Source organism: Nerophis ophidion, linkage group LG16 (genome assembly GCF_033978795.1).
Source record: "Nerophis ophidion isolate RoL-2023_Sa linkage group LG16, RoL_Noph_v1.0, whole genome shotgun sequence".
Lineage (NCBI taxonomy): Eukaryota > Metazoa > Chordata > Actinopteri > Syngnathiformes > Syngnathidae > Nerophis > Nerophis ophidion.
This window is the reverse complement of record NC_084626.1, coordinates 10,845,412-10,862,329: the sequence shown is the minus strand read 5'-3', so window position 1 is coordinate 10,862,329 and position 16,918 is coordinate 10,845,412. Positions and strand designations below refer to the sequence as shown.

At 37.7% G+C, this 16,918-nt stretch overlaps 1 protein-coding gene across 1 annotated transcript in view; it reads right to left on the bottom strand.

Moving 5' to 3' along the window:
- Window positions 1-622: 622 nt before the first annotated feature.
- The window catches only part of dstyk (dual serine/threonine and tyrosine protein kinase), a 103,331-nt gene continuing 87,035 nt past the window's right edge, over window positions 623-16,918 (bottom strand). Inside the window, exons 10-14 of the mRNA XM_061874214.1 lie at window positions 9,248-9,380; window positions 9,070-9,183; window positions 3,895-4,009; window positions 3,675-3,809; window positions 623-1,134 (exon numbers count right to left, since the gene is read on the bottom strand). Coding sequence (XP_061730198.1) covers window positions 947-1,134; window positions 3,675-3,809; window positions 3,895-4,009; window positions 9,070-9,183; window positions 9,248-9,380 — 685 coding nt within the window. The 3' untranslated portion in view covers window positions 623-946. The remainder of the gene's footprint in view (window positions 1,135-3,674; window positions 3,810-3,894; window positions 4,010-9,069; window positions 9,184-9,247; window positions 9,381-16,918) is intronic.

Sequence of the window (16,918 nt, the reverse complement as noted above, 5' to 3'; positions counted from 1 at the left end):
TGCCGCTTATTCCCTTTGGGGTCGCGGGGGGCACTGGAGCCTATCTCAGCTACAATCGGGCGGAAGGCGGTGTACACCCTGGACAAGTCGCCACCTCATCGCAGCACACACCTACAGTATATACATATAAAATGGAACCTAAAATAATTTGTTGTGTTACATGGTCACAGTATATGAATATAACCAATTTTAACATTTCTCTTAAAATAATATAAAGTATTATGACAATGTTATGTTTTAATATGTATTATAATACACATGTTATAATTGTGTAAAAACTATGGACATACAAACATTAAGTAGAGCAAATATTTATAAAACTTTTTTCAAGTGTCAAATGTCACCAACTGGGCCAAACAGAATTTGACCTTTGACCCTGAAGCCAGGTTCTCACGCACTTCCAAGGTCATGTGGCCCTCAGCCCACAGCACATGCACATGATGTTATCTTATGTTAAAAAAACATCTTTTTAGAAGAACTAGTGTCAAAGTGAGCTTAATAACTTCAAATTGGTGGAAATTTATATTTATTAAAAAGTTGATTAAGAAAAAAGTGTTGAGAGGCAGCTAAAGGTCAATCACATAACAGCCATGTTGCAAAGTAAAAAAAAAAAAAACTGGGATTTGTTGTAACAGATCATTTTTATTAAAAAAAAAAAAGATGCTTGTATGTAGGCAGACATTAAATACAATCTAAAATATTTGATGAATAGATTTTTTTCATAACACTGGACTTATTTAAAAGTTGCATCTGGTAACGTTTTCTTTAACGAGCACGAGTGCACAACAATAAAACATTTCTTCTTCATAAATTACATCAACGGTGAGTCGGGAGGACGACGGCCCTCCGTTCATAAATACGACAAAAACACTTCGACTGCGTCACCTTCTGTGCGCTTCTTTTACTCTGCGGGGAGTGCTTTTTTGTTTTGTTTTGTTTTGTTTTTTCAGTTCGAGTCCTCCAGACTGCTGCTTTTCAGGTCTGAGTCGTAGCTGCAGAGGCGGACCATGATGCTTTGCAGGCTGGGCTCCACGATGCCCAGCAGGGGCCTCTGTGAAGGGTCGCCGTTCCAGCAGGCCTCCATCAGCTGCCAGCACTCCTCGTCAAACGACGATAAGCGCTCGGGTCGGGCACCTGGGGGGGAACGAGGAGTCAAATACTTCAGAGCAGAGTTTTTCAACCTTTTTTGAGCCATGGCACATTTTTTGCCTTGAAAAAATCCGGAGGCACACCACCAGCAGAAATCGAAACTCAGTTGACAGTAAAAAGTCGTTCTCGGAATTGTTGGATATGACTTTAAACCATCATCAAGCATGCATCACTATAGCTCTTGTCTCAAAGTAGGTGAACTGTCACATCACGCCATTTTTTGCCTTTTTCCTACATGTAGTGTTTTAGTTCTTGTCTTGCGCTCCTATTTTGGTGGCTTTTTCTCTTTTTTTGGGGTATTTTCCTGTATCAGTTTCACGTCTTCCTTTGAGTGATATTTCCCGCATCTACTATGTTTCAGCCATCGAGAATATTTCAATAGTTTTTATCCTATTTTTGTGGGGACATTGTTGATTGTCATGTCATGTGCGGATGTATGTTGTGGACGCCACCTTTGCTCCACAGTAAGTCTTTCTGTCGTCCAGCATTCCGTTTTTGTTTACTTGTTTACTACTATCTATCTACTACTGGTAGATATATATATCTACTATCTATCTATATCTACATGTATCTACATATACAGTGGGGCGAAAAAGTATTTAGTCAACCACCGATTGTGCAAGTTCTCCCACTTAAAATGTTGACAGAGTTCTGTAATTTTCATCATAGGTACACTTCAACTGTGAGAGACAGAATGTGGAAAAAAAATCCAGGAATTCACATTGTTGGAATTTTACAGAATTTATTTGTAAATTATGGTGGAAAATAAGTATTTGGTCAACCATTCAAAGCTCTCACTGATGGAAGGAGGTTTTGGCTCAAAATCTCATGATAGAATAGAATAGAATAGAGTTTTATTGTCATTATTGCAATGAACAGGTTCAAAGAACAACGAAATTGGAGCAGCTCCTCCTAAGGTGCATATACAATATGGTAGTATAAATTTAAAAAAAAAAAAAAAAATAAATAAATAAATAAATAAAAAAATAAATAAAAAAAAAAGATAGAGATGACAGATGTATCTATGTATACATACATAAAACATTATTTCACATTGTAGTCCAAAAAAATAGAAAAACATTTAAACATTACACATGAGGACATGATGGACATATGGACACTCAGTGCCTGTTTAGTGCTACTATGGCTCTTGGGTAAAAGCTATTTTTTAGTCTATTGGTGCTCGCTTTTAGCACCCTGATACATGGCCCCATTCATTCTTTTCTTCACAAGGATCAATCGTCCTGTCCCCTTAGCAGAAAAACAGCCCCAAAGCATGATGTTTCCACCCCCATGTCACAGTAGGTGTGGTGTTCTTGGGATGCAACTCAGTATTCTTCTTCCTCCAAACACGACGAGTTGAGTTTATACCAAAATGGATACATGGATGATACAGAAGAGGATTGGGAGAATGTCATGTGGTCAGATGAAACCAAAATAGAACTTTTTGGTATAAACTCAACTTGTCGTGTTTGGAGGAAGAAGAATACTGAGTTGCATCCCAAAAACACCATACCTACTGTGAAGCATGGGGGTGGAAACATTATGCTTTGGGGCTGTTTTTCTTCTAAGGGGACAGGACGATTGATCCGTGTTAAGGAAAGAATGAATGGGGCCATGTATCGTGAGATTTTGAGCCAAAACCTCCTTCCATCAGTGAGATCTCTGAATGGTTGACGAAATACTTATCTTCCACCATCATTTACAAATAAATTCTTTAGAATTCCTGGATTTTTTTTTCACATTCTGTCTCTCACAGTTGAAGTGTACCTATGATGAAAATTACAGACCTCTGTCATCATTTTAAGTGGGAGAACTTGCACAATCGGTGGCTGACTAAATACTTTTTTGCCCCACTGTATATATACTATCTATCTATATATCTATTATATAGACGGCTAGTAGCTAGTATATTATACAGATACTATCTATATAAATAGATAGTATTTTATATAGATACTATCTATCTATATATCTATATCTAGCTCCTATCTATCTATATCTATCTATGTATATATATATATATATATATATATATATATATATATATATATATATATATATATATATATATATATATCTACTATCTATGTACTACTGGCAGGTGTCAGCTGCCACCTACTGATATGGGAGAGTATTGAATGGTTACTCTGCCGAGCTCCAGACAGCACCGACACTCTACAGCAACACATCATTGGCAGATTATAAATACTGGTTTGCAAAAAATATTTTTATCCCAAATAGGTGAAATTAGATCATCTACCACGGCAGACTAGACTGTATCTCACGGCACACCGGGGGTTGAAAAACACTGCTTTAGAGGAGTCGGCGTGCAGCTTGTAAAACAGCATAGATTTACTATCTGATGAAAATGAGTCAAAAGAAAACACAATTGCAGCGAAACAATATTTGTCCTTGCAGCTATTTGCACAAGACTTCCTGTAAGATGACTCAATGTGAGTGCATAGTAGATCTAAACAAGCTGCACACTGACTACTCTTAAGTGTACTTTGAGCCATGTTTACCTTTCTTGACATTATTCCACAGCTGGTCCTTGCTGGAGCATTTCTCAAAGGCTTCCGGGAGTTTGACGGAGCCGGTGCAGAGGTACCAGAAGAGGATCCCGAAGGCGTAAACGTCGACGGAGTTGTCGTACTTCCCTGTGAGGCGCAGAGCGCTAACGTTAGCAAGGGCGTGGCTTCGGGGTGCGTTTAGGGACGGCGGGAAGAAGTCGAGCTGCGGTACCCGTGAAGAGCTCCGGGGCCATGTGGATGGGGGTCCCGACGATGCTGCCGGACATCATGGCCTCCGGTTTACAGAAGCCCAAGTCGGTGATCTTTGCTCGGTTCTGCTTGTCGAGCTGCAAAAGAGAAAGTGCACACGTGCGCTGACGACAGAGCAGTTGTATCTTCCACAAAAATCCGGAGGAAAACCGCAATGTTTGTTTACTCAACTGCAGAGAGTAGCAGGCATTTACTTGAACACAGGGGAATCCCGGTTAACAAACTCCTCTATATGCAAACTTGTAGGTCAAGCTAAATATGTCTCTTGTACCACGCCTTCATTCAGGCGCCTGCAGGCAAGAAAGCAGGGCGAAACATTTGTGGGGAGATGGAATCATTTACTTAACTTGGGGACGGTGTGGCGCGGTTGGGAGAGTGGCTGTGCCAGCAACCTGAGGGTTCCTGGTTCAATCCCCACCTTCTACCAACCTCGTCATGATTGTTGTGTCCTTGAGCAAGACACGTCACCTTCGTGGTTAGGTCCTTGCATGGCAGCTCTCTCCATCAGTGTGTGAATGTGTGTGTGAATGGGTGAATGTGGAAATAGTGTCAAAGCGCTTTGAGTACCTTGAAGGTAGAAAAGCGTTATACAAGTATAACCCATTTATTTACAATTTAACTTGAAAACTCACGTCTACACTACAGGACGTGTGCCTTTTCTTTGTTTTTCACCTTTTTGACAAGTTTTGTCCATTTTGCCCACAAAAAAGTCTCAAAACCTCAACAGACCAGTGAGGAAAGGAAGAGCGAATCGGTGTGAAGTTATAAAAAAAATTAAAATAAATAAAAAAATAAAATTTATTTACGAGGAGCATATTTGAGGTGAATACAGACAATTAATTTTGTAATAAAAAACACTGATGTAATCATTGTAGTATTGACTATATACAGCTCTTGGACTTGGTATCGTTAGAGTCGATGTCTGTATCATGTGTTTACATATAGGAGTGCTAGCTTGCTAAAATTTAAGCAGTTAGCTATACACTGCAAAAACTGAAATCTAAGTAAAATTAAATATCTCAAATAAGGGTGATATTTGCTTATTTGCTGTCTGATAAGATAATTCTTCTCACTAAGCAGATTTTATGTTAGAGTGTTTTACTTGTTTTAAGGGTTTGGGTCCTAAATGATCTCAGTAAGATATTACAGCTTGTTGCTGAGATGTTATGACCTATATTGAGTAAAACATGCTTGAATAGAATATCGACTGTTGCAAAGCTGTGTCATCAACACTCACAAGTATAAAACTACTTTTTTAAAGTAATGATTTCTTATTTCAAGCATGAAAAGAAAAATCACGACTTTGACACAATTGTCTCTGTTAATTAAAACGGATGACATCCGATGGACTTTGCTTTTTTATTTTCAATGAAACAAGAGAAAATATGTACCGTATTTTTCGGACTATAAGTCACAGTTTTTTTCATAGCTTGGCCAGGGGTGCGACTTATACTCAGGAGCGGCTTATGTGTGAAATTATTTACACATTACCGTAAAATATCAAATAATATTATTTGTCTCATTCACGTAAGAGACTAGACGTATAAGATTTCATGGGATTTAGGGATTAGGAGTGACATATTATTTGGTAAACGTATAGCATGTTCTATATGTTATAGTTATTTGAATGACTCTTACCATAATATCTTACGTTAACATACCAGGCACCTTCTCAGTTGGTTATTAATGCGTCATATAATGTACACTTATTCAGCCTGTTGTTCACTATTCTTTATTTACTTTGAATTGCCTTTCAAATGTCTCATCTTGGTGTTGGATTTTATCAAATAAATTTCCCCCAAGAATTCCAGTGCGACTTGTATATAAATAAATAAATAAATAAATGGGTTGTACTTGTATAGCGCTTTTCTACCTTCAAAGTACTCAAAGCGCTTTGACACTACTTCCACATTTACCCATTCACACACACATTCACACACTGATGGAGGGAGCTGCCATGCAAGGCGCCAACCAGCACCCATCAGGAGCAAGGGTGAAGTGTCTTGCTCAGGACACAACGGTCGTGACGAGGTTGGTACTAGGCGGGATTTGAACCAGAGACGCTCGGGTTGCGCACGGCCACTCTCCCACTGCGCCACGCCGTCCCAATGTTTTTTTCCTTCTTTATTATGTATTTTTGGCAGGTGCGACTTATACTCCGGAACGACTTATACTCCGAAAAATACGGTACTCATATAGTAGTACAGTTGGAACAGTACAGTAAACGGACAGTTAATATTTAAACATTTAACATGTGATATTTCTAACAATTTAGAAAAGGTTCGTGCACATTGTGTGCCAATCATTGGTACTTTAACTTTAACATTCAGAGAAATTCTTCAAAATTACAATTAAAAAAGTTTTAGCCGGGGGCCGGGCTGTATATATGTGCACTAATTAACTGAAAGAGCACGCACTTAGCTTGATGATGTCATGTTGTCGATGGAACAATGCATTTTTAGACCATACGAATTGCCTGAGCGGCTAGGAGACCCCGAGAGTAACAAGCAGTTGCCTTGGTGCCTTTCCATTCAGAACAATAAATTATTTTTTTATTGTAAGTTTGCTGGTTTTAAGAATTCTAATGCTGAGCGCATATCATTATGTCAAAATAATGGCACTGGCATTTACTTAATTTAAGAATATTTTTCAACATATTGAGCAAAAAGTTATCTTTTTTTTCTACCAAGAATAGTGCACTTGTTACTAGTGAGAATATATTTATTTTAAGGTATTTGGGTTCATTGAGGTTAGCTAATTTTACTTGTTTTGGAAAGTTTTGGCAAGCCAATTTTTTTTGTTGTGTTGGCAGATAATTTTGCTTAGTTCAAATAAAATACCCCTCTTTTTTTTTTTTCTTGCTTTTGAACACTGACTTTTTGCAGTGTAGTATCGTCTTACAGTGTGTAGTGAAGCATGTTTAGCAATTCCTTGTCCTGCAGGGATTATATTTGTAAGAAACTCACTTTATTTGTCGCCATGGAGAGAAAAATGAGTGATTTAAAAAGTGCAAAAACATTGCTAACAGCAGATGGACGTTAGCCGCTAGATAACAACCCATGTTTTAAAGCACCTCTTGCTGAGTGGTGCTTCAGCGTTATGGCTTCACCTTTATTGTTAGTTTTTAAGCCAAAATGCAGCCTTTCTGTCCATTCTTACTTTTCTGTCTACACACTGTTTCTGCTTATAAGTACTCTGTCTGTGTGCGTTGCCGAACATGCGCCTCTGCTCGTAAAACAGGACGCAAGGATGGCGCGCCGTCATATCCATAAAATAAAAAAGTACCAGTATTTTTTAGAGGGAGTAGGGTACTGTTTTTAATTCAATAGTACCGTAGTACTTTATTAGTACCAGTATACTGTACAACTGTACTTGGTATAAAAACCCTAACCTATTTATTATTAAAGGAGCCATATGTAATAATTTCATGTCAAGTCATCATTAAATGGCCCTGATATGTCAAAAAGCATTAATAAATCATGTTGTTTTCCAATACCTTTATAACTGATAACGGTAGTTCAGCCATGATATTCTCATTTCCAAATTACATTTACAGCCCCGAAATCTTGTTATTGTTTTCATTTCACTGTTTGACCAATTAGAAAGTCCGTGAGTGTGTTACATCAAGGTTGCCAGTTACGCTACTGCCACTGGTAAAGTTACTAAACATGTCAGACCTTAGTAAATCTAAATGGTGTCGTTACAATTCTCAACTTATTCATGACAAAGTCAGGAACAGAATGAAGATTTGTATCAGGGATGCCTTTCTAAGATGGAGACGATTGAAGGCAGAGAAGTTTTTCAATCTGACGCCAAGCTGATAAAATAATTCCTCACTCATGTTTGCATATTGTGGACTACATGTACCAAATTATATGGCAATCTGAAACATTTGAAACAGTAACCTACAGGCATATCTTGGTAGAATGTCTCCTCTTTAGTTTTGGGCGTACATTAGGCTGCTAAGCATGCTCCACTTACTTTCACCAGTATAACCATTGCTAGCGTTGGTTGTAGTTAGTTTTAATCTTTGTTTTCTGATAGTACTGACAATAACCATATGATTGCCATTTGTTGTGATATTGCATGACGTACTTGTTCCTGATAATAGCCTAATTTCTGTGTAAAATGTGTTGGTTAGAGATTTTTTATTGACTTGTCTATTCAGCTATTATGGTCCTAGCACCTCAACCCCTAGTAAGAGGCATCTTAAGGTTCCAGGGAGTTGCCCAGTAGATTGAGCTGGATTCGGCTGTGTATGTGGCAACCCCAGTCAGGGAGAGGGGGAGGGGATGACAGAATTTTGACCGTGATTGCAGTACCATTTCTGGCCAGATTTTAAAATATCATAAATCAGAATCAGAAATACTTTAAATGGCTCCTATAACTGTCTGGAATGGACTTATGCTGTCTTTAAGTTGAAGTGGAGTGGTAATATGTTTTTTGTGATACCTAGTGGTAACAATAATTCATCAAGTAAGCTCCTGACGCAGTAAGTTGGAGGATGCGGACAGGTTTGTTACTGGATATTTTCTAATACTCTTCTGCATTGTATGTGCATGGAATATGCAACTATAATTCTTTGATACTTGTTTTCATTGACAAATGTGCTATTTTAGGCAGCAATATTGTGCAATTATTGTTAATTTTGTCTAGCTTGCCTGCTAATGTGTGGTTAGCTTTTATGTACCTGCTAGCTCCTAGTAGCCTATAGCCTTGTTGATTGGTTGATTGAAACTTTTATTAGTAGATTGCACAGTACAGTACATATTCCGTACAATTGACCACTAAATAGTAACACCCGAAGAAGTTTTTCAACTTGTTTAAGTTGGGGTCCACGTTAATCAATTCACTACCGTGTTTACTTTTTGTAAATGACTTGATTAAAATATTTTAAAAAGACCAACCTTGTGTGCTTATTTGAGGACATTTACATGTTAACTGTTAGTCCAGCTCAGCCCAAGTAAGCACACGGCAGGACTACTTGTATCGGACATTTTACATCAAGCCGATATCATCCCATACTTGTTTTTTCTGCAATCAATATCAGATCGGGACTCCCCTACTGGATAGTATCGGTATGACAGCCAATGTGGGTCTCTCGAGCAGTCCGAAATCTTATTTGTAGTGCACTTACCAGGACATTCTTGAGCTTAATATCTCTGTGCAGGAGACCTTGACTGTGCAGGAAGCGAATCCCCTCCACCACGTCCAGAGCGATCTGCAGCCTCTCCCGCAGGGACAAACCAGCCTGGCATGCAAACAAACCACAACGTTTGAGTCAACATTTGGGGTGGGATCAACGTGAGCCGCACCTTGAGGCCAGTGTAGAGGTCTTTGTGCAGCCGCTCCATGATGAGCAGCACGGCAATGCTGGAGCCGCCGCCATACGTGTGGTCGATGACGGAGCCGTGCAGGTCAACAAGCCGCTCGTGTTTGGGCAGGGTCCTGCGCACAAAGTGTCACCGCTTGTCAAGAACATCCCATTCCTTGCCTTTGTGACACTTTAGGCAGCCACGTGCTAAGAGTCATTTGTTCGAAGGAAAACGTCAGCAACACAAAATGACAACTCTTAGAAGCTATAGAATATATTTGAAAAATGCTTAATTAGTTTTCGACGCACACAAATGCACGCACACACACTATTGACAATAACAGCTGGCATGGCACTATGAATTGAGGCAAAATGCCTTTATGGTAACCAGAGATGTCCCGATCAACATTTTTGGACTTCGATCCAATTTTTTGGCATCGGATTCGATCAGATTTCAAATCCAGATCTGACACTTTGACAATAGATCATAGACTTAAAAAAATATATACAACCTATACACATATATATACATACACAGATAAATACGTACATGTACATATACACACATAAATACGTACATGTACATATACACACATACATACGTACATGTACATATACACACACACATACGTACATGTACATATACACACACACACATATATATATATATATATATATATATATATATATATATATATATATATATATGTTAGGGCTGCGAATCTTTGGGTGTCCCACGATTCGATTCAATATCGATTCTTGGGGTCCCGACTCAATTATATATTGATTTTTTTGATTGAACACGATTCTCGATTCAAAAACTATTTCTTTTCCGATTCAAAACGATTCTGTATTCATTTAATACATAGGATTTCAGCAGGATCTACCCCAGTCTGCTCACATGCTAGCCGAGTAGTAGATTTCTTAAAAAAAGCTTTTATAATTGTAAAGGACAATGTTTCATCAACTGATTGCAATAATGTAAATTTGTTTTAAATATTAAACGAACCAAAAATATGACTTATTTTATCTTTGTGAAAACATTGGACATAGTGTGTTGTCAAGCTTATGAGATGCGATGCAAGTGTAAGCCACTGTGACACTATTGTTCTTTTTTTTTAATTTTTATAAATGTCTAATGATAATGTCAATGAGGGATTTTTAATCACTGCTATGTTGAAATTATAACTAATATTGATACTGTTGTTGTTAATATTCATTTTTGTTTCACTACTTCTGGTTTGATCTGTGTTGTGTTTGTGTCTTCTCTCAATTGCTCTGTTTATTGCAGTTCTGAGTGTTGCTGGGTCAGGTTTGGTTTTGGAATTGGATTGCATTGTTATGGTAATGCAGTGTATTGTTTTGTTGGATTGATAAAAAAATATATAATTTTTTTAAAAAATCGATTTAAAAAAAAAAAAGAGAAACGATTCTGAATCGCACAACATGGGAATCGCGATTCTTATTCGAATCGATTTTTTCCCACACTTCTAATATATATACATATATATATACATATACATACGTACATATGTGTGTATATATATATATATATATATATACAAATATATATATTTATATATATATATATACATATATATAAATAATATATATGTATTTACACACATACTGTATATACATATCATAAATATACACATATATATAAAAATATACATACACACATATATATATATATATATATACACAGATACACACATATACATATATATAAACATATATACATATATATAAACAGATACACACATATACATATATATAAACATATACACACATATACATATATATATACACACACACATATACATATATATACACACACATATACATACACACATATACATATATATATATATATATACACACACACATATACATATATATACACACACACGCAGATACATATATATACACACACACACACGCAGATATATATATATATATATATATATATATATATATATATATATATATATATATATACGTATATGTGTGTCCAAGATGGCGGCGCCCGGATGGGCGGCGGCGTGGAGAAGCTCTTGGTAGAAATGGAACATATGGCAAAAAATACCAGACAATTCTGCAAATTTCATGGCTGGCTTACAGCGTGGACACTCCATGATCACTTACGACCGCCAGACAATTCTGGATGTGGATAGATCGGGCCGTTTTGGCCTGAAAGACGCGTGTTTGTTGGACCGCATAGCTAGCATGGGAACACTTCGCCGGCTACAATCAGCGGCCTGTGAAGCAGCGGAGTATAGTACCAGGGGGGGCCGTCAACGGAACTGACGCAAGCGGTGTGATCGGAAGCAGAAACGTGGATGCCGAGCGGGTCTAACAACAAAGCAAAAGGCTAATCCCCACAGAACACCGCTTCCCTCAATCCTGAAGCTGGATTCAAATGGAAGACACGAGCCTACTGGTTTAGGTAAGGAGTCAGTTAAGTTAGAACAAGTTTTTTCTGCTATGACTGTTTCAGAGCTGGACATGCGTTCTACTGATGTGGCAAATTATGATGCGTTCAGTTTATCACAGCACCAAGGAAACAATCGGAAAATTCCTGTCATATCAATTCCTAGATATGGTCGTAATTATTTTAAGTGCACTACGCATAATAAACGCAACATTATTAAAATTTTACTACGGATAATTTGATCAAAAACTCCTTAAAACAGCCCACTACCTATAATATAAGCTTTTTAAACATTAGATCATTGTCTCCTAAAATTGTATTAGTTAATGAGGTCATGAGAGACAACAATCTTAACGTCATCGGTCTCAGTGAAACCTGGCTTAAAACAGACGACTTTTTTGCGTTAAATGAGGCATCTCCTCCTAACAATACGTATGCGCATATTGCCCGTCCCCTTAAAGGGGGGGGGGGAATCGCACTAATATACAACTAAAACTTTAACCTTAGTCCTAACATAAATAATAAATATAAATCGTTTGAGGTGCTTACTATGAGGTCTATCGAACCGCTGCCTCTATACCTGACTGTTATCTACCGCCCCCCAGGACCCTATTCGGACTTTAGCAATGAATTATCAGAGTTCGTTGCTGATCTAGTGACGCACGTCGATGATATAATTATAATGTGGGACTTTAATATCCATATGAATACCCCATCGGACCCACCGTGCGTGGCGCTCCAGATTATAATTGATAGCTGTGGTCTTACACAAAAAATAAATGAACCCACGCATCGCAACGGAAATACGATAGACCTAGTGCTTGTCAGGGGTATCACCGTTTCCAAAGTTATGATACTCCCGTATACTAAAGTAATGTCCGATCATTACCTTATAAAATTCGAGGTTCAAACTCATGTTCGGCAAGCTAATAATAATAATAACTGCTATAGCAGCCGCAACATTAATGCTGCCAAAACGACAACTCTTGCTGACCTACTGCCCTTGGTAATGGCACCATTCCCAAAGTATGTGGGCTCTATTGATAAACCATTGATAGTATAGCAACGCTGAAGTTAAAAAAGGCTCCAAAAAGGCATACCTCATGGTTTACAGAAGAAACTACAGCTCATAAATTATCATGTAGAAAGCTGGAACGCAAATGGCGCGCGACTAAACTTGAGGTTTTCCATCAAGCATGGAGTGATAGTTTAATAACTTATAAACGCATGCTTACCTTAGCTAAAGCTTAATATTACTCAAATCTCATCCACTTTAATAAAAACGATCCTAAATTTTTGTTTACTACGGTAACATCGCTAACCCAACAAGGGACTCCTTCCAGTAGCTCCACCCGCTCAGCAGATGACTTTATGAAATTCTTTAATAAGAAAATTGAAGTCATTAGAAAGGAGATTAAAGACAATGCGTGCCAGCTACAACTGGGTTCTATTAACACTGATACGATGGTATATAGGGCGGATACTGCCCTCCAAAATAGTTTCTCTCGTTTTGAGGAAATAACATTAGAAGAATTGTTACAACGTGTTAATGGAATAAAACAAACAATATGTTTACTTGACCCACTTCCTGGGAAACTTATCAAGGAGCTCTTTGTATTATTAGGTCCATCAGTGCTAAATATTATAAACTTATCACTTTCCTCTGGGACTGTTCCCCTAGCATTCAAAAAAGCGGTTATTCATCCTCTCCTTAAAAGACCTAACTTCGATCCTTACCTCATGGTAAACTCACCTTCCCTTTATTTAAAAAATCTTCAAAAAATTTGTTGCAGAGCAGCTAAATGAACACTTAGCGTCTAACAATCTATGTGAAACCTTTTAATCTGGTTTCAGGGCAAATCACTCTACGGCAGTGGTTCTTAACCTTGTTGGAGGTTCCGAACCCCACCAGTTTAATTTGCGCATTCACCGAACACTTCTTTTGTGAAATGTATTTATTTATTTTTCAAATTCAAAACAAATGTATATGTTGTTTTTTTTCCTGATGTACAAAATGAACCGTGCATGAACTCACAACCAATTACACACCTGCAAATCAGTGTGACTTCTGCTGTTGCCGTATCCATGATACGCCGATATGGAGAAGTTTTTATTCACACAATGAGTCAACACTTGCCAACCCTCCCGATTTTTCCGGGAGAATCACGGATTTCAGTGCCCCTCCCGAAAATCTCCCGGGGCAACCATTCTCCTTTAGCGTCCTCTACAACTTACACGACAAGTTGAGTTTATACCAAAATGGATACATGGATGATACAGCAGAGGATTGGGAGAATGTCATGTGGTCAGATGAAACCAAAATAGAACTTTTTGGTATAAACTCAACTCTTTGTGTTTGGAGGAAGAAGAATACTGAGTTGCATCCCAAGAACACCACACCTACTGTGAAGCATGGGGGTGGAAACATGCTTTGGGGCTGTTTTTCTGCTAAGGGGAGAGGACGATTGATCCGTGTTAAGGAAAGAATGAATGGGGCCATGTATCGTGAGATTTTGAGCCAAAACCTCCTTCCATCAGTGAGAGCTTTGAATGGTTGACCAAATACTTATTTTTCACCATAATTTACAAATAAATTCTTAAAACTTCCTACAATGTGAATTCCTGGATTTTTTTTTCACATTCTGTCTCTCACAGTTGAAGTGTACCTATGATGAAAATTACAGACCTCTGTCATCATTTTAAGTGGGAGAATTTGCACAATCGGTGGCTGACTAAATACTTTTTTGCCCTACTGTGTATACATAAATATATGTATGTACAAAAACCCAAAACTACTGAAGTTGGCACGTTGTGTAAATCTGAAAAAAAAAAAAGAATACATTAAATTGCCAATCCTTTTCAATCTATATTCAATTGAATGGACTGCAAAGACAAAATACTTCACGTTCGAATTAGTAAACTTTGTTATTTTTTGCAAATTTGATGCCTGCAACATGTTTTTAAAAAAAGCTGGCACATGTGGCAAAAAAGACCGAGTAGTATTGAGGAATGCTCATCAAACCCTTATTTGGAACATCCCACAAGTGAAAAGGTTAATTGGTGGGTGCCATGATTGGTTATAAAAGCAGCTTCTATGAAATGCTCAGTCATTCACAAACAAGGATGGGGCGAGGGTCACCACTTTGTCAACAAATGAGCAAAGTGAGCAAATTGTCGAACAGTTTGAGAACAACATTTCTCAACGAGCTATTTCAAGGAATTTAAGGACTTCACCATCTACGATCCGTAATATCATCAAAAGGTTTAGAGAATCTGGAGAAATCACTGTACGAGGGACGAAAACCAACATTGAATGCCGTGACCTTCGATCGCTCAGGCGCTACTGCATCAAAAACTGACATCAGTGTGTAAAGGATATCACCACATGGACTCAGGAACACTGCAGAAAACCACTGTCAGTAACTACAGTTCGCTGCTGCATCTGTAAGTGCACGTTAAAACTCTACCGACTTCGCTGGGCCCGAGCTCATTTAAGGTGGACTAATACAAACAGGACAAGTGTTCTGTGGTCTAATAAGTCCACATTTCAAATTGTTTTTGGAAATTGTGAACGTCATGTCCTCATGACCAAAGAGGAAAAGAACCATCCGATTGTTATAGGCGCAAATTTCAAAAGAAACCCCATACCAGGAATTCCGGGAATTCTCAGAATTCCCTTTTTTTCAAACCCTTTTTTATAGAAACTACTCCTCCTACATTCTTCAACTCACTTTAACTGTTCCACCGTCCAAAAATTCTTCCAAATCAGGACAAAAAACTAAATAGTTTTTTTTTAAACTGGAAACATTCCAGGTTTTCCTGGAATTCCTTAATACCATTTCTCAATTACAAATCTTATAACTTCAATATTTCTTGACCGATTTGAAAAATTCCAGCACTAACCATTTCACCTTATTCAGAACATTCAAGTCTTTTAACATTTTCTAAAAAATCCTGCTTTTTCCAAAATTCCCATTGAAATTAATAGGACATTTTTCAAAGTTCCACAATTTCCACATTTTTCCTCCGATTCAAGCCGTTCCAACTTCCAACTATTCAGCCGGTTTAAAATTGTGTGCTCCACTTCAACGGTTAAAACATTTCCATGAATTCCCAGTTTTCAGGGAAGTTTTCCCCATTCTAAATGAATTGTCCATTTTTTAAAACTTCCACAATACGCACATTTTTCAACCTATTGAAACCATTCCAAGATCAACACATTCCACTCATCCAACTAACCCTTTCCCAAATTCCAAACCAAATCCCGTTTTTCCGAAAAATTTTAACTCTTCGACATTCAAACTATTCATTTATTCATTCATACTACATTCTGTCAGCATTTCAGTTCAACTTCAGCGATGGAGGATTCACACACAATTTCTTCAGGATTTGTCTCAGCTAGTTATTTATTGAGTTTATTTATTTTCATTGTTCAATATCAAATGATTTAGATCGATCTAAAATGTTTAAGGATTTTAATTTTTTTTTTTCAAATTTCAGGCATATTGATGCGCTTTAAATCTTTACTGTTACAGACTTAAAAACAAGGTTAATAAAGTTACTCTGCATTGTAAATTAATCTATATTTCCTTTTTTTCCTTTAATATTAATGACAATACGGTGCTACGCAGAGGTGTACTTAAAACAATGGTATAGACAAATGATGCTATTTATAATCACGGAGGAGAGTGGAGATGGGGTGGTGGTGTCCTGAAGTGTTTTCTTCTTTCTGGGAGGCGTCACCTTTCTTTAGCATAGCAATGAGGATTTCTACCTATTCTCCAAGGGTAAGCAGCTTCCTCTGGTCATAGATTCTGTGGTAGAAGCCTTCGAGGGCGCGGAAACATTTGGAAGACATGGTAGGTATTAAAATGAAGACCAATGTTCTCCGCATAAAAAAGCAAAGCAAACGCTACATGGAGCTCAGCGGAAACAAACAGTTGTCTCGATGGAGCTGAGCCAATCAGCAGCCAGGAAAGAGATCACTGTGATTGGTCCACCAATAGCATTGTCACGTGGTCAGCTGCTTCACGACTGAATAGACAGCTGGCAATATAAAATAAATAATATTTGTAAAAATCCCTATTTACTGAGCATGCATAACCCTTTACTGTCCGCTTGTTATAGTTTCTTAATAAGAGAGGTATTTTATAGGGTAACATACATTTATTTGTGGCGGCCCACCACAGTCATGTTTGGAGTTTAAGATACTGAGGGTTTTCAGAGCGTCGGACGTCA